The 22857-nt window shown below is 36.6% G+C and overlaps 1 protein-coding gene across 3 annotated transcripts in view; it reads left to right on the forward strand.

The window, feature by feature from the left end:
* SLC16A7 (solute carrier family 16 member 7) overlaps nt 1-22482 on the forward strand; it is a 76302-nt gene extending 53820 nt beyond the window's left edge. Inside the window, exons 3-6 of one of the 3 annotated variants that reach the window (XM_030479287.1) lie at nt 15898-16041; nt 17738-18550; nt 18716-18806; nt 21169-22482. In XM_030479287.1, coding sequence (XP_030335147.1) covers nt 15898-16041; nt 17738-18550; nt 18716-18771 — 1013 coding nt within the window. In that variant the 3' untranslated portion in view covers nt 18772-18806; nt 21169-22482. The remainder of the gene's footprint in view (nt 1-15897; nt 16042-17737; nt 18551-18715; nt 18807-21168) is intronic. The other 2 variants (XM_030479285.1, XM_030479286.1) reach the window with 2 other exon arrangements.
* The last annotated feature ends 375 nt before the right edge of the window (nt 22483-22857 follow it).

A 22857-nucleotide genomic window follows, 5' to 3' on the forward strand; every position in this document is an offset into this window, starting at 1 on the left:
ATCATAGAATCATAGAATCATAGAATCATAGAATCGTAAGGGTTGGAAAGGACCTTAAGATCATCTAGTTCCAACCCCCCTGCCATGGGCAGGGACACCTTGCCCTAAACCATGTGGCTCAAGGCTCTGTCCAACCTGGCCTTGAACACCGCCAGGGATGGAGCATCCACAACCTCCCTGGGCAACCCATTCCAGTGCTTCACCACCCTCACTGTAAAGAACTTCTTCCTTATATCTAATCTAAACTTCCTCTGTTTAAGTTTGAACCCATTACCCCTTGTCCTACCACTACAGTCCCTAAGGAAGAGTCCCTCCCCACCATCCTTGTAGACCCCCTTCAGATACTGGAAGGCTGCTATGAGGTCTCCACGCAGCCTTCTCTTCTCCAGGCTGAACAGCCCCAACTTTCTCAGCCTGTCTTCATATGGGAGGTGCTCCAGCCCTCTTATCATCTTCGTGGCCCTCCTCTGGACTCGCTCCAACAGCTCCATGTCCTTTTTATGTTGAGGACACCAGAACTGTACACAGTACTCCAAGTGGGGTCTCACAAGAGCAGAGTAGAGGGGCAGGATCACCTCCTTCGACATGCTGGTCACGCTTCTTTTGATGCAGCCCAGGATACCTGAGAAAGACATTATCCATAAATGAATCATGTATTTTCCCCCAAATAAAATATAGATAAAATGTAGAAGATTAGCTTTGAGGATTTACAGTGTTTGAAAAAACTGGTGGTATTCACTTTATTAAAGTAATTTGATTAAACTTTTGACTTATTTGTCAGTAAGCTTATCTCTGCTTCATAAATAAAAAATAAAAATCTAAGGGCAAAGTACAATTTGACCTTAAGTATGAGTCTCCTAACTTCAGTTTTAATTTATTGGATTCCACAGAGTACCAGTGCTGCAAAATGCACTGAGGAGTGGATAATGGGGCACCGTGACTGTAAAGATCTTTCTAGTTATTCATTGAAGCAACAAACTATGTAACAAAACACTTTCAGCTAGTGACCTGAAATTATATGATTCTCACGTGAGAAAAGGATTTAGTCACATTAGAGATGGTTGTAGGTGCTGGTGGCCAGAAAATAATTTTTGATTAACACATTTTTATTGTCATAGAAAGTTACGGAAAATCTCAAAAAAAAAAGTTAGACATAAAACCCCTCAAAAACCCCCCTCTCCTATGGGCTGGACTTGCAGAAGGACTACACCTCCCAGAATGTGATGGGGCAGTTCACCTCAGAGTGAGGTCTAGTGTGTGTTATGTGACTGCATATACAATAATAAGCAACACAGTCCAGCAATTTGACTTGTACTAAATTAACAAACTGTAGAGCTGCAATTTTTTTAAGATGGTTTGGTAATGAAATGCAATATAATACTAAATGACCTGAAACAAAATGTTTGCAATTATTTTGATTAGCTAAGAGAAAGAATTACATCATGGGAATGCCAGAGGATAGTTATATTTCCTAATTTGTTTGTTTGTATGACAGAAGATGTTTGAGATATTTCAGAGTGACTTATTTGAAGAGTTTTAATTCAACTGAAAATTCTGAGACTCTAGATTTTTATTCCATCTTGGGAATAAAATGGATGTTGAAGCATAGAAGTGTTTTATGCAACGCTAGTGCTAATTTTATGTATCGTTCCTTAAAATCAAATACCATGTCACAAAGATAGTACATGTGGGAGTGATTCTCTTGTCTTTCACACAGTGCCATAGTTTATACCTGTGCAAAGAGTGTGCAAGGTTATATAAACCATTGCTATCGTGATTTAGCTTTCCATATTTACTTACTCAAATGTAGACAGTAACCTGAGTGCAAAGCACTTGACCCTATTCTCAGAGAAGCAGAGCTGAAGTGGCATACAGGATTAAAACAAGAACAAATTTGGTCATAGAATTTTTTATGGATCATTTCTCCTTATGTTATAAAAACTTTACCTGACAAGGTGTTCAGGCATACATGTTGCCTAGATCAGATAGTTTTCTAACCAACTGCTTTCAGTAAGATGTTAAAAGTTCCTAAAGAAACAGTTTCTGCTGTGGAAAGAAAATGATTTTTCATTAGTAAACCTAAGTAATATTCTCCTCACAGGCACACATGTTGAATCCTTAGAGAAGCGGGAATATTTCAGTGGATTATTTTAATATGTTCTGGGTGAAGAATATCAATATAGCTCCTTAGATGAAAAGTGGCTCCAGGAATGAATGATGTTTAGGCAGCATCTGTAATACAAATCATTGGAAGCCTATGTTTTAATGGGTACTAATTTATTTTGAATTTATGATGCATCACAATCATTATAAGTAAACTGCTTCACATTACTTGATGGAGAATAAGGTTTCTGCCAGTGATGGGTTGTTTTATTTCTTCACACTATGTAAGAAAATATGCCTGGATCAAAAGTCATACAAATACTATCTTCAAGTGCAAGAAGACAGCACTACATCACCAACCCACTTCATGTTGCATTTTGCAGCAGAGCTCAGGTATTCCCTGTTCATGGAAGCAGACCTGGTCTAGACTTCTTCCACTCCTCCACCCCCCCATTTTCAGAAGACCTTGTCTTTGGAGACATATCCTCTGCTGCTACAAGGGAAAGGACTGTGTAGAGAATATTATTGCATGTTGTTTCCTGTCTAGTCCAGGCAAAACACAAATCCCATAAAGACACAACTCCCCATAATATATTCCTTTTCCATGCTTAAGTCCCAGGCTGCCTCTACTAATTTTTCATTATTCTTTCACTCAGTAATTGGTCATATTTTATGAAATATTGCTTTCATAGGGAAAGGCATACTTTCCCCTTCCTTAAAGGAAGTCATCAAGTTTTGGTCAATAACACTCCATGGAAAGATGGAAGGTGTATTTGTTGATGTAATGCACAAAATGAATGGCATGTGACTATACATAGGAAACATGTAAAAATTTGCAAGATCCATCAGGTAAAGCTCTTTCTATTGTAGATGGATGAAAGTGTCAACTTGCTGACAAATTCAACTCTGATGACAGAAGGTATATGAGGTGGGTATGGGAATATGCAAATATCTGCTCATCTGAACACTTTCAGAATTCTGGACTTGTTCACTAAGTTGTCTCCAAATTTACCAGTTCCTCTAGGGTTCAATAAAGGCAACTGGTTCAGGTGCAGCTGAAATAAAGAAATACATTGAAAGACAGAAAACATCACATAAATCTCATTAATATTGTTGATCAAGGGCATCAAAAAAGTTATCTTTTGACAACTTTTGGCTTTGAATTATTCTAGGTTTTGTTGTGTTGTTTTGTTTTGTTTTGGGGTTTTTTGGTGTTTTTTTTTCCTTCACGTTTCTAGCCATTTAACAGTTTATATTGCTTTTAGTCATTTTGAGCTGAAAGACAGAATATTCAGTGTTACCTTTACATATCATTTTACAACTTAACAGATTTTCTCAATATACATACATGTTATTTTCTCACTTATCTAAAAACAGGATAACAAACCACAAACCAACCTCCTCAAAGATTCTCACTTTTACTTGACAACTGAATGTGTTCCCCCCACCCTCTACCCCAGTTTCTCAGTCTCTCCTTTTGTAAAATACTGGGAAAAAATGAAATTCTGTACCTGGTATGATCCCGTTAATATACTACCATTGCTTGCACTTACACTCCAAATACCTGAGGTGCCAAAATCTAATGAGATTGCTCAGTTCCCATGTTGTATGATATCTTTGAAACACAAATAAATTCCCTGCCCTTTCTCTTTCCTTTTCCCTTTCCCCTCCCCCTCACTCTTATTCCTTATTCCCCTTTCCCTCACTCTTCCCACTCCCCTGGTATGTTGTGAACCAAATATTGTTCACATATCTTGCGCAGTTCTTCAGACATGATCTAATTTACAGGCTGCAAAGGAATTTGGGTAATTACCATTTTTAAGCTTCTATTTGTTACCACTGGAAGTCACCATATGCCTTTTATTATATATTATTAAAAAAATTATAATGAAAATAATGATAAAATAATGTTTTAGAAAGATTTTTCTATACAGTACATTTTAAGCTGAATGATACATGCACATTAAATAGCAAATGTATTTGGAAATAATCTTACAATGTTTTGACAATGACCTAAATATGATGACTTCTCAGGACACTTCCAAGTTATAAATACATCTAGATTTATACTTCTCATTACAAATATTCTGACTATGTAGATGAGACTTAATGATCCATAATTCACAATAAGTGGTCCATGGAAACAGCATAGGCATTTCAATTTGTATTTTAATTTCAGTATTTTCAATTTGTAGTTTAATTATACAGTGCAAAATTGAGACCAGAAAAGAATATGATAAAGGAGTAACTAGGAAGAAGCATGTATCTTGTGCTTTCTCTGAAATTACATATTATTGCCTGTAACAATAAATATGGAATAATTTCTAAGTTGAGTTAGTTAAAATATTATTCTGGAAGAAAACAAACTGTAGGATGATGTGCAGGGTAAAAATGGGATATTATATGAACATTAATGTGATGGGCAATTTGTAGAAGACGACAGAGAAATACAAATAACAATATTAATCTTAACTGAAGTTGGCTGAATTTTTCACTGTGAGTGCATTATCTGAAAAAATGTAATGATTTGAGTTGCAGAGAATAAACCCTACATTCATAAGAACTACTGAATAGCCTGTGCAAGGTCTTTTGAAAGTCTGCTATGACTTTTTTCTCTCTGTGATGTCTGTTAGGCTTTCAAATGACAAAATATAGTTCTGATTCCAGGAAAAGTAGACAAAGATTTTTAAGAAGGTGTTTAAAAATCATTAATCATAATGGGGAATAATAAATAGGAAATTTTGTGTAATGAACATTTACAAATTTTTGTGTTCACATGTGCATACACAGATTTGTAGAAAAGACAGCCATTGGACAAAAGAGGAAGAAAGAAAAAAAGGAAATATTTGTAACTAGATAATGAAATGGTTTAGGAAGATGTCTGGGAAGAACTAAAATAAATATTTGCAAGCACTGCATGTTTTGTTGGTTTTGTTTTTCGTTTTCTTCCCAACAATTAGCTCTGAGATTAACAACATATCTATTATTTTCAAGTTGCTGTAATTGTAGTTGTGACAATGGTATACTGTAACTTCTTTCTTTTCAGTTTTATGATCTGCAACAATACAGTCCCTTTGTAACAGCAGAATATACAGAACTTATTTGGCAATCTGATTCACACAGTTAGTAAGCTGTAAAGGCAAATTTTATAGCTAAAAACTGTTATCTGCTATGGCAAGGCACAAAGTGCAAAACATTAAGTCTCAACATGACCCAGCAATGTGTGCTCACAGCCCAGGAAGACAACCGTATGCTGGGCTGAATTAAAAGGAGTGTGATCTGCGGGTCAGGGGAGGTGATTCTCCCCGTTTACTCCTCTCTCATGAGCCACCCCATGGAGTACTTCATCCCTATCTGGGGTCCTCAATGTAAGAGAGACACAGAGCTGTTGGAGTGAGTACAGACGAGGGCCATGAAGATAATTAGAGGGCTGGAGCATCTCTCCTGTGAAGACAGGCTGAGAGAGCTGGGGTTGTTCAGCCACAAGAAGAGGAGGCTCTACTGAGACCTTCTAGCAGCCTTTCAGTACCTAAAGGAGGCCTACAAGAAAGCTGGAGAGGGACTTTTTACAAGGGCATGTGGTGACAGGACAAGGGGGAATGGCTTTCAACTGATAGAAGTTATATTTAGATATTAGGAAGAATTTCTTTATTGTGGGGGTGGTGAGACACTGGAACAGGTTGCCTCAAGAAGTTGTGGCTGCCCCATCCCTGGGAGAGTTCAAGGCGAGGTTGGACGGGGCTTTGAGCAACCTGGTCTAGCTGAGGGTGTCCCTTCCCATGGCAAGGGAGTTGAAATTAGATGATCTTCAAGTTCCCTTCCAACCCAAACCATTCTATGATTCTATGATAAGTGCTTTCTATTATCCCAGAGAAAAACAACTTATTTATCACTAGAAGCCCAACAATCAGGTTGTTTGGGGGTTTGTGTGTGCGTGTGTGTGTATGTGTGTTTGTGTGAATATAAGGTCTCTATGTCTGGGCATAGCAGATTTTTAGTAAGATTATTTTTGAGATAGAAAAACTAGTAGAAATACTAGATGGCTATATTTGAACCTCTAGTTTCAGATTAGTGTTAGTTTTCCTTCGTTCCCTGAAAGCAGCCATGTTAGATAGGATTCATTTTAATCTTTTCAGAAATGTGATTCTTCTTTCAGTACAAGTGCTCAAATACAGATATCACCAAATTAAACTAAATATTTCACTTGCAACCATCCACAGAGGAAGAAGGAGCAGCCACTGAGATGAATGCGTAACACTTCAAGGATGAGCTCTCTAGAAGAAAACCACTAAATATTTTCCTTGGAGCATTTCTATATTTAGAGTTATGCCTCATGAAATTCTTGGCAAAACCCTGAAACTTATATAATTTTAGTGAAGTTTATTATTTATACCTTCATATTAACTACTGCTATAATTTTATTTACATATATTTATATATTATTATCTTTACCGTATTTCCAGAGTGGAAAAATTAGTAAGTCCTTGTTTGGTTTTTCACTTGAAGGAGAAGTAACCTTTAATGGCCCAGGTTCATTGTGTGTGTCAACAGTAATACTATCTAAGTGAAATGCCCAACACATTTTTGGGGTCTGAAAAGCTGTTTTAAATTTAGATTCATGCAAGCCTATGAGGTCCTGAGGAGATAATTGAGGCGAAACACTAACCTTTAGAAATTGTCTTTTGTTCTGCAGGAAACAATCATTAATTCTTCCAAGACCTCATATTTGTCACTGAATTTTCTAATGTTCATGTTGATACACTACCTGACAGTTCCTGCTTAAGTTACAAGTTGGTTGCATCAGTTTCTGAGAAAAAAGAACATTTTTCTGAGAAGAATGTTAGTGATGCACGTATCATGTGCTGATGCTGTTTTCAGCTATCCTCTTTACAGAGGCATGCATGACACTTTGGGAAAAACATGTGCCTGGTATTACGATGTCTCTATTTATTGCGTCTCTCTTAGAGGTGCTTTGGTTCCATTTTAGCATTAGCTGGTTCCCTCCTTTCTTTTTTCTTGTTTCTTTGTTTTTTTCCAAGATCTTCCACAGAAAGATGAAAGACTAGGTTTTTCAAAGATCTGTGCATGGGCTTCACTTTTTTATTCCTGAAGCTAACAGGAATACTAATATAAGGATAGTTTAAAAAATGCTGAAATATTTTGCTGCATTTGACTACATGCACAATAAATGTGTCAACATGAAATTTGGGCAATTAATTTTGGGACAGAACTTTTTTTGTAGTTGGTGACCATAAATATTTCTGAAAACTGCTGACTGTTCAGCAGCTCATAGAATTACACTCATTTCCTATTACATATTATGAAATTCCATATTGCTAATTTCAAAAGAAATGTCATAAATAATCTGAAAGTCTTCTGCTTTGTGATGAAGTGTTTTAGCCTTTCATGAAAAAAATTCTGCAGCAGAGCATGCAAAAGATGATTAATGTAAAGCACTGATATGTGTCCATGTAAATAATAACCAGCATGGCTACTCCTTGGTTAAAAGCTGGGCAATTTCCCAACTTTTTAAAATTCATAGAGTAATTTGCTAACTTGAAGATGTTTTCTAAATTACATGGTCCATAACTCCATACACTTTTCCACCCTAGCAAACAAGAAAAAATCCTGTAAGCCAAACAACAGCTTGAATCAAAATACTTAGTACCCTTGGTTCATGTTTCTGATGTATCACTGGGGAAAAAAAGTAAAAAATACTAAAACAGATCAAGAATCTCTAATTTCTACATAAAAGCAATACATTTAGAGCAACCACCAGCACCACTGCTCACTTATGTTGTTTTTTCTGAACATTTCAGGGAAAAGACAGCTGATATTTGCAGCCAGACATATATGTTCCTGACTTGAGCGCATCAGTTCAAAATTATCAGATGTAACCTTTTGGGAGGAGGAACCATGAAGGAACCGGTGTGTTGAGGCACTCTACCATCAGCCAGTCTCCTATGGATTACCAAACATGTTATTAATGTATTTCTTACAAAAGTCCTAAGAAATAGCTGAAGGTCAAATTAATCTTCATCAGTAATCAAAGGATATAAACTTAATAGAATTCAAGGATCCTTCAGGACACAAGTAAGAATGTATGCATTCAGGGTAATGACACTGAGGAAATGTAGTTAGAGGAGGGAAAGTGGTGAGCAAAGTGTGATGGATGGTTGAACGACTGACTGCTTACTCCCCAGAATGCTGTGCTTTCAGCTGCTGAGCTATCTTAACTCATAGTTTAGTGACCCTAACTCAATGTTAGCAATTTCTTTTTGGTGATATTTATTGTAAGAGCACTTTTTTTTCTCTTTGCTTTCTCTCAAGGTTACTATATCATCTAGGTTTATGGAAGCATTGCAGCCAGTTGTAAATGTTATATGAAATGGAAAAAAAAAATACTGTCAAATGCACGGAAGAGCTACAGAGAAAGCTTTCCAATGATTGTTGAGCTATGTTACCTTCATTGCTGTTACACAAACACATAGAATATGTCAGAATAGCAGTTTGCTATTCCCAGAAATATGATTAAGAATCTAACAGAAAACCAGTGGAATGACATTTTAATATTTTCAAATTCATCAATATATTTTTTTTTAATTTTTTTCACTCTGCCTTCTCTAAATGCCTGTCCAAGCGTACTAAAAGTATTTAGCCGAAGGTTTTTGAACTAGAGATAAGACTGTCACAGAATGCTCAGTATTATGATTTAGTCCTACTTGAAAAAAGCAACATAATTTTCAAGTGTTTTCCAACTTAACGAACAAGTTTTATACATGATCAGAATCAATTCTGGGTTTGGTTTGCCTCTGGATACCAGAAATGACATTCCAATAATAGTACTAAAAATTGCTTAAAGTCTTTGTGGTTGAAGGAATTGTTTTAAAGTGAAAGATAGGGCTCTACTTTAGCAAAATATTGGGTATTCTTTGCCAAACAAAGCAAATCAGCTCCTGCATGTGGATTTAGTGAATAATAAAAAAAAAAAAAAGGGGGGGGAAAAGAAATTAAAAGCAAAAGGAAAAGAAATGAAAAACAAAACAAAAAGGAAAAGAAAATTCTGACTGATGTTAGCAAGTAGTTTATCCTAAAGTTGGTTATTGAATTATTGGACCTCCTCAGGCTTTTCTAGCCTTGTAGGAAACAGAAGTAAAAAGTAAAGCTGGACCAGAAAAATTTCTGCATTGACTCTTCAGAGCAGATGGCTGAAAATATACTTGTGTTTAAATCACTAGTCTTGACAGGATGCAATCTACAATATTGCATTAGTGCAACTTGAATTATTATTATTGGATTTATTTTCAACTTCTTTTAGCAATTCATTTTATTTAAATAAATGTCATATCATTCAGACTAATCATTTGAGGTTGCTTTAGATCAATGGCACTATGAACACTGTTTGACATTGTCAATATATGCTTAAGAAATTACCTTTTTATCAGGAAGGTTCATCTCTAGTTTTGTACTAAAAATAATTCAGGCAGCAAAATAAAAGGTATAAATTCACTGGCTGTATGTGAAACAAAGTACGAATGTGGATGATCTTTAATTACATCACTGTATTATAGCAGTGAGAAGTCAAACCAGGACAAATAAATACTAAAACCTAGATTATATATTTTTGGAAGAAACTTTCATCCCTACAGTGAATATAAATATAGAATAGACCCAATATGATCTCATTATGGACATAATGGCACATATGGACGTAAAAGACAATTATGGCAGCTTGATACTGCTATTAACCAATCCCTACTATTGTAACCATTCTGACTAGTTATTATACATTTAAGTTGCAGAACATTTTTTGATTCTTCACAGAAAGTGCTGTCTATTTATGGGAGAACTTTCTAAAGTAATTTTTTTTTTCACTTGGCTATGAAAAAAATTGTTGAAAAAGAGAAAAGCGGCAAGAATTCTATGTCCTAGATTCTCTTCCTCTTATAAATTAATGGAGTGTACCTAATATATTTGAACTTACAAATGTTATTCTACCTGAGAGCTGAGCAAGATACAGATTTTAAGCCAAATAAATCTTCCTTTATTCTATTTCATGGCCTTAAAACTGATCTGCTTGTACTATTACCTCAAGGTATTATGAAATGGAAATATTGTTATCTGATTTGCATCCTTTCAGCTTTTAGAGATACTAGATATAAAGTCGTTGTATTGTCTCCAGAGTCAGATCATTTTTTGAAGTGTATCTTTTCTTAGGGCTGGAAAAAGCAAATAAATGGATAGATGTGTGTATATCTGAAAATGTAAGTATATGAGAAAAAGTATTAAATTTATACTGCATAGTTTGAGCCTTCTATTCATTTCCACAAAAATAGCAAGCAGTACATTTCTTTAAAAGGAAACTTTAATGTTCAAGTTATGTTTAAACTATATTAGCACAATAAGCATCTTCTAAGGGGAAATGGTGATTATTTCTTCAAACATCTGCTTTTTAAATTACTTATTATTCAATTATGTAGTCTTTTTTATTACCTTTCATTTATGACAGTATGACTTAGCAGAAGAAGGAAAATTTAAATGGTGATTGAAAAGTTAAACTTGGAAGAGAGAGGAAAATATGGATTATTGCTACCTTTATTCTTATTAGAGATAATTAATCTAATCTGTAAGCAATATATTTCTTCCAAGAGGTCTTGGTATTCACTGAAGACCAGCGAAAGCAGCTTTGTCCTCACATTTTACACAATACAGATACACAAGTGAATGTTCTGCTGAGCCATCATAACAGAATATAGGTGTCACATTATTATAGGATTTGTGTAAAAAGTCATAAACAGCTCTCAAATGCATGAGCCAGACTCTGATCACATAGCTGAAATGACTTTTACCATCTTTCCCTTGACATATGACGAAGAATGTGAAAACCTGCTTTTTTTTTTTTTTCTTGTCATCTTCTAAAGTATTTGTGTCCTGCTGCACAGTCCTTTGTGAAATTCTTCTTCATCAGCACTGGTACAGTTGCTGTCATTCCTTTTCATAGTCTGGTCATTTGCCTCAAACAGAAGATATAAAACAAAAATACAGCCAGGAGACTGTAGGTGTATTATGATAATGGTCTTAAATTTGGTTTAGGGAGTATATAGCCCTTTGAGGCAGATAGTTTGTAGATGCTAAGGGAGAGATCAGAGTAAATATTCTTGTGGGCTTCCTGACTTAACATCTGCTACATAGTTACGTTAGGCTTTGGGAAAGTAGACTCAGAGATCCAGCAGTCCTTTAGTGCATTAACATGCATTAATGTATAGCATGATTTTGGCAGTGTTACAGTACTTGAACAGCTTAATCTTCCTTCTGCTAAAAAGAAAAAAAAAGTGCAAGGAATATAGATGCATGCTGGCATATGAGTATTGCTTAAATAATTGTAGAAGCTATTAGATGAGAAATGAAATTTGTGCATGGCTATAAAACATATGATGGCAGGCAAACAGCTGGAATTTCTTTAGATTCATATACATTAAGGTATGAATATGCATAATTTTATGAGACTCCAAACCCAAGTATACACCCAGATGTCACAAGAAAATATTTAACCTACTCATCAGATGGAATGATTCCTAGATAACTTAGGGAGTAAGCTTGAACTAACTTTATGGCTCATAGAATAATTAATATTTCCCACACGCATAAATTTTAAATCATAATACTGGAATATACTAAAAGAAACCCCAAAATTAAATGTTGCTGTAGTGGTAAATACACATCATTAACTAAGGAAAACATCTCAAAGAAAATACTATGTTTAAGGAAATTTTAATTTCCTAATACATTTCATTTAGGTCATTTGAAAGTACAGAGCTCAGACCCATCATAGAATCATAGAATCATAGAATAGTAAGAGTTGGAAAGGACCTTAAGATCATCTAGTTCCAACCCCCCCGCCATGGGCAAGGACACCTCGCACTAAACCATGTGGCCCAAGGCTCTGTCCAACCTGGCCTTGAACACCACCAGGGATGGAGCATACACAGCCCCCCCAGGCAACCCATTCCAGTGCTTCACCACCCTCACTGTAAGGAACTTCTTCCTTATATCTAATCTAAACTTCCCCTGTTTAAGTTTGAACCCATTACCCCTTGTCCTACCACTACAGTCCCTGATGAAGAGTCCCTCTCCAGCATCCTTGTAGGCCCCCTTCGGATACTGGAAGGCTGCTATGAGGTCTCCACACAGCCTTCTCTTCTCCAGGCTGAACAGCCCCAACTCTCTCAGCCTGTCTTCATATGGGAGGTGCTCCCGCCCTCTTATCATCCTCGTGGCCCTCCTCTGGACTCGCTCCAACAGCTCCATGTCCTTTTTATGTTGAGGACACCAGAACTGTACACAGTACTCCAAGTGGGGTCTCACAAGAGCAGAGTAGAGGGGCAGGATCATCTCCTTTGACTTGCTGGTCACGCTTCTTTTGATGCAGACCAGGATACGGTTGGCTCTCTGGGCTGCAAGCGCACACTGCTGGGTCATGTTAAGCTTCTCATTGACCAACACCCCCAAGTCCTTCTCCACAGGGCTGCTCTGAATCTCTTCTCTGCCCAGCGTGTGGCAGTGCCTGGGATTGCTCTGGCCCAGGTGTAGGACCTTGCACTTGGCTTGGTTAAACTTCATAAGGTTGGCATCGGCCCACCTCACAAGCGTGTCAAGGTCCCTCTGGATGGCATCCCTTCCCTCCAGCGTATCAACCGAACCACACAGCTTGGTGTCGTCGGCAGACTTGCTGAGGGCGCTCTGAATCCCACTGTCCATGTCGCCGACAAAGATGTTGAACAGGACTGGTCCCAACACCGATTCCTGAGGGACACCACTAGTTACAGCTTTGTCTTCTGGTGTCTTCATCCACTGCCTACCTAAATTAATACATCTGCATTTCACCTGAGTTATAGGTCTTATAGGTGAGGCTAACATTACATTCTTTGATCTGAAAAGCTGTAGTTTATAGTCCTGGCTTAACTGCCATAGTTAAGATCTGTAGAGATGCAGTTGACAGGCTGAGAAAGTTGGGGCTGTTCAGCCTGGAGAAGAGAAGGCTGCGTGGAGACCTCATAGCAGCCTTCCAGTATCCGAAGGAGCGCTATAAGGATGCTGGGGAGGGACTCTTCATCAGGGACTGTAGCGATAGGACAAGGGGTAATGGCTTCAAACTTAAACAGGGGAAGTTTAGACTAGATATAAGGAAGAAGTTCTTTACAGTGAGGGTGGTGAAGCACTGGAATGGGTTGCCTGGGGGGGCTGTGGGTGCTCCATCCCTGGTGGTGTTCAAGGCCAGGCTGGACAGAGCCTTGGGCCACATGGTTTAGTGCAAGGTGTCCCTGCCCATGGCGGGGGGGTTGGAACTAGATGATCTTAAGGTCCTTTCCAACCCTAACTATTCTATGATTCTGTGATTCTATGAGAAGGAACTATCTGCAAAATTATTTCCCTCAAAGAAGAGGGAAGCTTGCCATTTCTGGACAACCCCCAAAAAATGCAACCAAACACTAAAAATAACCCCTTTCCCCAAACCCCTAAACGAACAAAAATCTTCCTCATTTTCCTGTCCTACAGGAGAAGGGAGAAAGAGTTCATGGAACAGTATTAAAGAATATTAATATTATAGTCATTACTCTTTTGGGCTGAATATTACAGCAGAGCTCATCTCTGTCCTTGATTGTGGTTGGAAAACTGCAATACTGCCTTTTTGATCCATAATTTTATTTAAAATGCTAACAACATAGCAATTTTGCACAACAATATATTTTAATATCATTCCCCTCTTTCCAACACTTCATATTTTGCTATGTGTGGATTTACCTCATCTTTTTAATTTGGTCTCACACCTATCCTTCTGGCTTTTCACACTGTCTTTGTTTAATAAGAAAAGAAACATTGCTAACAGGTCTATCTACGTCATAAATGAAGTGTTTATGTAAGCGTATAATCCATGGTGCTCCCTGTAGTGAATAGTATAGTAAATAGTAAATAGTATGATCAAATATTTCCCTGCTAAGATGCCTCTTTCCTACAGTTTTTCCTAAGGATCAGCAAAGGAACATTTTATGTAAGACGACAGCAAGGCAAGATTAATTGTAGCAGTAATTTGGGGGGAGATCATAATGTTAACAAATCAAATTTTTAATTTACAGTTTTGTAAATACATCTGTCTCATTACAGGAAGAAGAGCTCGAAAATAATTTCAAAGATAATTTTTTTTTTAAGATATCTTTGAAGTGAAATACTATTAGCAATGATTATTTTTTTTTGTAAGAAAATTGCCACAGATTTTATTTCTTTTTAAAAAATATAAATAATACTTGATATTTGGATGTAACATTTTCCTGAGTTAAATAGAGAATTCCAATTAAAAGAGGGTGGGTTTTTTTGACCCAGAGAAAATATTTTTATTGTTCACATGTTTCAAAAGGGCTTTCTTTCTAATTCAGACATGAGCCAAACTACTGATTGTCCAAACATAGCTCTATAAACAAAGAAACATGACTGAAGTTATGCTTCAACATAGTTGTGAGAGCACAGGTATATGTAATCCATAAAGAAATAAGCTAAAAGTTGATTATTTGGTATACGCATAAGAATTTTGTTGTTGATATTCAAGTACTAATTAACATTTACAGTACATCCATAATAATACTTTAGTACATTTAAGGTAATTCAAACACTGGAGTCTAAAATAATACCTAAGAAAAAAACCGACTTTTAAATTTCATTGGATTTGGCTTTTTCACATCAAGTAGTTTCGGTCATTTCTTCCTTTAGATATTTATCAAAAGAGACTTAAAACTGTTACCAGTAGAGTGAATGATTTACAGTGAAATTAGGTGCAGAGCTTGGCATACCACTTCATGCTGGATGCCTGCTTTATCTTGAGTTTGAAACTTATTGCTTTTTATTATGGAGTTTTTATTTTTTAATTGGATAAGTTTAGTTATTGCAAAAGCAAGACTATTTGTAATGGTTTGGGCCAAATATAGTGCAGTCAGATGGTCTGCAGGTTTACCTAAAGAGCTTTGACAACCTCTTAATCTTGATATGTAACACACCATCTATTCTAGGCAAGGTCATTTAAAAAACATATAATGCATGTCATGCTTAATTGCATACTAGCTGTTTGTTTAGTATGGACGTAATTACACCATAAACTGAATTGCAGTTGAAACTGAAAAACGGACCTGTAGCAATATTTTCAAAGTTTATATGTCTTTATGCTAAACCACATCTTAGATTTTCCCAGACAACCTATAGTTATCTTACTGCCCATCAACACTCCTTTCTGGATGAGGTAAGGAAAACAAGCCTCAGGTGCCAGAGATTTACATTCCAATTTGACAGTATTTTTAAGTCTATCTGTAGTTTTAAGTAGGGGTCCAGGATGTGCTACAGTATTAAGGTCAGTTATTAGTTTGCTTGCCTGGAAATTCCTCCTGCTCTGTGGAGTTTTGATATCTGTCTTATGCTTAAAATTCTTCAGTCCTTGCACTTTCAAAACTTCCATTGACCAGTATCAGTATTGATTGCTTCTGAACTGTAACAATCCCTCTTGCTTTTCTGATGTCTTTAATCTTTTTATCCATTTCTATGACTAACCAATATTTATTACCATGGAGGCAATATATCCACATCCAGACTCATTTGTCTCCAAACTCACAGAGTGTGACAGACAAATTGGTATAGAAACAGCTAAACATTTGCCGTGATGGAAGAGGAAAGCATTCCAACACATCCTAAATACAAAGACATGTGTGATGGAGTTACCTGTAACCTGTTAATGCATTTTCTGTCTACTGACAGGTCCCATAAGCAGCGTTTTGGTGAATAAGTATGGTAGCCGGCCTGTGATGATAGCAGGTGGTATCCTGTGTTCGTTTGGAATGATTGCTTCCTCTTTCTGCAATAGTGTCCTGGAACTTTATCTATGTATTGGTGTTGTTGGAGGTAAGAGTCCTGTTTAAAAGGTATTGTTATGTTATGTTATATGTTATTTCTAATACTGTTTTACCAATGAGCCTTACTGATCAAGAACCTGCTGTGCAAGAACCCATTGTACAACTGCAAACCAAGAAGGTAGCAAGATCACTTAATTTCACCTACATGAACTATCTAATCCTTTAAATTAGCTGGTATGATGTTAAATTATTTCTTAGGATATTTCAGGAACAACTGATGATTTTATTCAATAAATGCTGTATGTATGTACCTTTCCACACTGCACTGTAATTATGGTATAAAAATTGATCGGCTCATGACAGCACTTATTACAGTCATTTGTGTAGAATTTCACATTCATTCTTGTAGCTTTCAATCATGGTGCACTTCAAACAGGGTGGCAGAAGCTAGCAGAATTCTAGTAGAAATGCAAAAGGTAGTACGAGCTTTCTGTAGGTTTGTACATATACTCTTACAGAAAAGTATAACAACTTTCAGTTCAGTATCTTTCTGTTTAAAATCCCCCAGGGTCAATCCCCAAGTAAAATTACTTACAATCTCCATCAAAGGCCTGGATATTGCCTAAGGCTATGAGCTAAAGTGATCATAAAGCCAGTAAATTAAATCTCCTTGTCAAAAGTTGTGTTATTTTGGTTTTGTTTGGTTGGGTTTTTTTAAACTACCTCCTCAGAATAAGGAAGGCAAGCAAGATAAAATTGACAGGTAATAAATGCATAATACTTGTTCCTATATTCAAGCTGAACTTTCTTTATGTTGAAACTAAAGGAGTCCTTTGTTCAGTGATTTTTTCTTATAGCTTTTTTTTTATATCATAAACTTGGGGCCACTGAAAAAATAAAGTCAGGATGCACAAATGGGCCTATCGGAGAAAAAAATTTCTGTGCCACCCAAGAGATGCATAGCTACTTAGACCTTATTGCCTAGATGTCTTAATACAGAGAGAAGGCCTAGAGGTTATATGCTCAGTTGATGTGGATGGGTGATCTGCTCCCATGGCTGTCCTCTACCCTTTTCCACCTTTAGTAGTGACTTCTGTATCTGGGGAAGTGGAGCTGTATTTGTCTCAGAATAATTAGTCATTTGAGTAGAATTTCACATTCATTCTTGTAGCTTTCAATCATGGTGTGCTTCAAACAGGGTGGCAGAAGCTAGCAGAATTCTAGTAGAAATGCAAAAGCTAGTACCAGCTTTCTGTAGGTTTTTTAAGCTCCGATTTTGGGTAAAAGTTTTATTATAAATAGGGCTGGAAATAAGAAATGAGATTTATGCATTTAAATACATCCTGAATTCATTGTAGCTGAGGTGGCATTTAATAACTTTTGTGAAATGAGCTAAGGGAGAATTGCATTATAGCTTAGTAAATATAAATGGCGAGTCAAGGTCCTGATACCACCATTACTCTGTGATTCCCCTGTCCCTGTCATTGCTGAAACACAACAAGGAGTTTTGGCTTTTATTGCAATGCTACAGGGGGAAATGGCAGAATGCTATCATGACACATTCTTGGCATTAACACACGTAGACAGCAATGAAACTGTATTTTTTTCTCTGATGCTAGTTGGATTCTATCTTCATTGGGAATCACTGGATTAGATACTAGTCATTTTTAAAATAACTTGAAAGAGGTGTGTTATGTTTTTCACTGCATGATCTGCAATAATACTGTCTTTTATGTGTTGTATAGGTCTGGGTTTAGCATTCAACTTACAGCCTGCCTTGACCATGATTGGCAAGTATTTCTATAAGAAGCGTCCTATTGCTAATGGATTGGCCATGGCTGGAAGTCCAGTGTTTCTGAGCACATTGGCACCTCTCAATCAATTCCTCTTTAATGCATTTGGCTGGAAAGGAAGCTTTCTCATTCTGGGAGGACTTCTTTTGAACTGCTGTGTGGCGGGGTCACTTATGAGACCTGTGGGACCGAAAACAGTCCGTCCTGTGAAAAAAGATGTTGAAAAAGGCACAGGAGATTCTACCTTGCACAAAAACAACAAGAAGTCTTTTTGGCAAACTATGAATAAGTATCTAGATCTGTCCCTCTTCAAACACAGAGGGTTTCTGATCTATTTGTCAGGAAATGTGATTATGTTTATTGGCTTCTTCGCTCCGATAGTATTCTTGGCTCCTTATGCAAAGCACAAGGGAATTGATGAATATTCTGCTGCTTTTTTGCTATCTATCTTAGCCTTTGTAGACATGTTTGCTAGGCCTTCAATGGGACTAGTAGCAAACTCCAAGTTTATCCGGCCAAAGATTCAGTACTTTTTTAGTTTTGCTGTCTTGTACAATGGCATCTGTCATGTCTTGTGCCCTCTGGCAACAAATTATACTGGCTTGGTGATATATGCTGTATTTTTTGGGTTTGCATTTGGAATGGTTAGCAGCGTTCTTTTTGAGACACTGATGGACCTCGTTGGGGCTGCCAGATTTTCCAGCGCGGTTGGACTTGTCACCATAGTGGAATGTTGCCCTGTGCTCATAGGTCCTCCTTTAGGAGGTAAGAATCTTCTTTATTCCAGTTTTTCAGACATTACAGCATAATCTTGCAATTTAGCATTGAATCAATATAAACATTGTTCTTAATATTATTTAATTTTTTCACTGTGACTAGGAATGTACTCTAGCAGCAGTGCACTGCATCATTTATTTCTGGGCTTTACAGGTGAAGATCCACATGAGAATCTAAAGGGATGCATTGCGTGCATGTGCAATAGGTAGATTAAGAGCATATCTCTACTGGCCCATAAATCCAGGTGATAAACCTATGTTTTCATGAGAGCACAATACTGCTAACTTTGCAATCTTGATTTACATGTATTCAGTTTCACTTTGCTCTTTGCCAACACAGTTCTTTCTTACTCTCTTGAATTGGTCAAATTCACTCACAGAGTGGCTTATAGTTTCTCCAGCCCAGTGGCAGCTAGAGGAGCACTTGCTTAAATTTAAAATAGCAACTTTGATTAGTCTAAATGCAGAGGACTGGCATTTCTAGAGGGCTAGCAAGGAGGTGCCAGAAAGGACAAGGCATGCTCAGCAGCCTAGGAAGGGTGTATGCATGGTGGGTTTCCATCACAAAGCCATGGAGCATTGTGCCCTGGCATGATTTCAAACCACAGCCATCTCACAGCCGGCCTTTAAGACTGTTTCTGTAGCCAGCAGATATGTGTAAACCAATTCAGAGTGTAAACTGACTGAAAGATGATAATGTTGCCACTTTCTCTTTTGAGTGTAAGGGGACCTTAAAAGGAGCCTAAGTGCATAGCTTGGACTACATTCATAACCTTTTGGCTTCTAGCACCATATTTATGAAGAATCTTATCTAATCTAATGTATTTTCTGTTTGCTAGCATTTTAGCCACTGTTTAGTAATGCTCTTGATAAGTTTTATAATCATAAGGTTTCTAATGATATGAGACTAAACAAATAGTTGTTCAAATCTTACTGAAATGTATTTGTTAAATATATGAGTATATGTGTTACAGTCTAAGCCCAACAATATGAAGATATAAAGACTATAAGATTGCCAGCCTGGTGAATGTACACTATACCCACATAAACAGTGGCACAGAATTCAGCAAGATTATGTGTGCCTAAAACCATTTATACATATCAAAATATTTTAACGAATACTGTCAGTATTTCTATGAAAATAACATTATTGAGTGAAATTTTAAATATGCCAAAACAATTCTATTCAGTTCAATACAATAATATTTGTTCAAGTAATTGTCTAATAGTCCTCAAGATATTCCATATTTCCCTCATCTTTTAACATACAAATTCATTTTGGTAATGGTAGAAGAAAATATATTCCTCTCACACAGACTCTTCCTATGCCACCTAGTGGGGGGACTGAGCCTGTGACTGCTGGAGTCCAGCCTTGTCAGTCAGGTTCTGAAATCAATATTAATATTAACTCTAAAGACATTAAATATAATATTTATGGAGAAATAGCTCATGCAACTATTTATTTTTCAGTATATTAGCTTTGCAGGAGTTTTGAAAAACATTTGTTTGTGCTATAACTGTGTGAATAATTGATTTATCTTATTAAATAGAGACAACAAAGAGGATGAACACATGGAAAAGCTAAATTCCAGTTTTAATTAATTCATATTCTTTAAAACATTATGCTGAAGTAATGTTAATGCAGAATTTAATTTTTAATCATGAGTTTTATGAGACTATGCAGCGATAAAAACCAGTAAATTGTACTATTTACACTAATAGGTGAATTATACGCTTGCAGTGCCATTTGAGTTTTTCCTAATACTAGGCTTCTGAAATAAAGAAAAGACTAAAATAATTTGGTGGCTGGTAAATGTGCATCAGGTGAATAGGCTGATATTATGGCTTCAACCCAGTAAAGGCATCTAAATGCATACTAAATTGAAGTACACAGGTCATCCTGTGAATTTCAATGATAGCGTAGCAGAGTTCAGAGCTAAGTACTTGGATACGTGCAAATGTTGATTTGGGAGTTGGGAAAATTTAGAAAGAATGGCTCGTAAAGTGGAAGAACGGTTACATTTTATTTTCCTTGTCATGACCAAATTAATCTCAGAGGTGTGGATGTGAGTTTTAAGTACTTGCTTCGTAGTATAAAACTCAACAGTTAAGCATAATAGCTGAAGGGACACGCCTTTCTCTCTCTTTCACCAGTCACAGGAAAGTAAAAATGAAAAGCAGGCAGTTGATGTACTGTGACAGCAGCCTAAAAAGGCACATACCTCTTCACCCTATTGTCTCTATGCAGCCTCCATGAGTGTCAGTCACTCCAAAACAATAGGAAACAAAATTTGGAGGGGAATAAAATAATAAGACAGTGAAAGAATGAAAATGAAAGAATTAAAAAACTGTCATTATTCGTTAAGCTTTACTTTGTTCTTCAATATTTTATCACTGTCAGAGATTCCAACAATTGTTAGCTTGACTAATAGAGGTTTCAGTGGAGTTTTCTGCTATATATGTTAGAAAATTTGAACATGGTGAAAATGCTTTTCTACTCCAACTTCAAAGCCAAGCAATATATAGGTATTTTTCCTAGGAAAAGATCTGGAATGTATTACGTATCCTATTCTAAAGGCTGTATTTCTCCTTGTGTTTGTATTTCAGGTTGGTTAGTGGATGTTACTGGTGAATATCAGTACATGTATTTTGTCTGCGGAGTGATTGTGATTGTGGCAAGTATCTGGTTATTTGTTGGAAATACCATTAACTACAGGCTTTTGGCAAAAGAAAAGAAGTTAGAAGATGAGAAGCAGAAAGCACAGAAGAACGCTGACTCAAAGGAAGCGGAACCACTAACAAACAATGAGAGTGACGATTCTGCCAGGAGAGCTGATAAAGCTCTTGAAGATCCTTCAGAGAGAGAAACCAATATTTAATCTGCAATATAGCTCAGAAGGCAACATTTATGACCTCCATTAGAAATATGTCTTCAAGACACAGGCCAGGTTTTGTAGTAATAATGATCAGTCACAATATTGGGTGGGAACAGATTTTTGCCCCATTGGCAAGACTCTAAGTTAAATTACTATCTATGGTTTATTTATTTCAGTGATACAAAATTGAGATTACAGAGGTAGTGACTCCATCCAAATAAGTCCATGACACTATGACTCTGGACAGTCAAGAGTCAGGTAAACCAGACTATATAGCCTTCCAGTAACAAATGGTTTCGTTTCAAAAGTATATCTAATGCAAAAGTATCTCCTACTCTTGTTTGTGAAGATACTTTGTGTTCATCTTTTGAGAATTGTTAAAGTCTGTTGAAATAATGTGCCCAAACTGTACCTACCACTACTGTTAAAAAGAATACAAGCTCAAAGATCTTTTTCAAAAGAGACAGAGTACCCAAATGAAGCACACTGAAACTTTTTTGTATGCCCACTAGATCAAAAAGATACAATATGTCTGTATAAACAATTATAACATGGATGTAAAAGTTAAGTCTGGAAGACAAACAATTGGTGGGCACCATCTCTAAAATACAATAAACAGCTGAATTACAATATATTCTAGAAGTTGTTTCCTCCTGTGGTAGCTGACTACATTGTACTTCAACATATACATTTGAACACAAAGTACATTCAGACCTTAGTAATTCAAACTAAGCTAAAATTTGCCTGTATGTAGAAGGATTTAAACCCAAGATTTACATTGTTAGCAAAAGTGCCAATTAGTTTGTTTGCTTATGTTTTCCTGTGTGGCTGAAGGATCTGGATTAGACTGTGAAGCGTTCTTCCTAAAGGGACTAGGTTCAAAACCCATTGATGTTGAACGGGTACTTACCTTTGGCTTTTGTGGCCTGAATCAGTTACATGGCAATGACTTCAAAGTAGATGCTTGGGTTTACTGGCAACTCATTGGTTGGTTGATAGTCTACTAAGGGAAGATTAAAGGTCCAACTTTAGGTCTTTGCAGACAGGTAACTTGATACGACTTCTCACCTCCCTTTCCCATGTATTTAGTAAAAATCTACTTCTTTGTAATGCCAGTTAGACAAAAATGCTGCAAGGGACATCGATGGAAGTTTTGAATTGATGTATCATTCTTGTGCAGGATATTTGGTCTTGTGTCCAAAATTTCTCATATCAACTAAAATTTACACAATTCTTCCTGTTCTTCAGGCTAAAGAAAGTATAAGTCTACAATTCTACTTTACATAAATCATTTAGCATTGCACTTGAAAGCTAAAAGTGAAAGCTTTTGGAAGTATTAAGTGAAAATATTTCTGTTCTATTTGTAGGTGAGGAAAGGTGCTATTCATTTTGGAGAGATGCATATAAATGCCTCAGAAGT

This window comes from Strigops habroptila, chromosome 3, assembly GCF_004027225.2.
Source record: "Strigops habroptila isolate Jane chromosome 3, bStrHab1.2.pri, whole genome shotgun sequence".
Lineage (NCBI taxonomy): Eukaryota > Metazoa > Chordata > Aves > Psittaciformes > Psittacidae > Strigops > Strigops habroptila.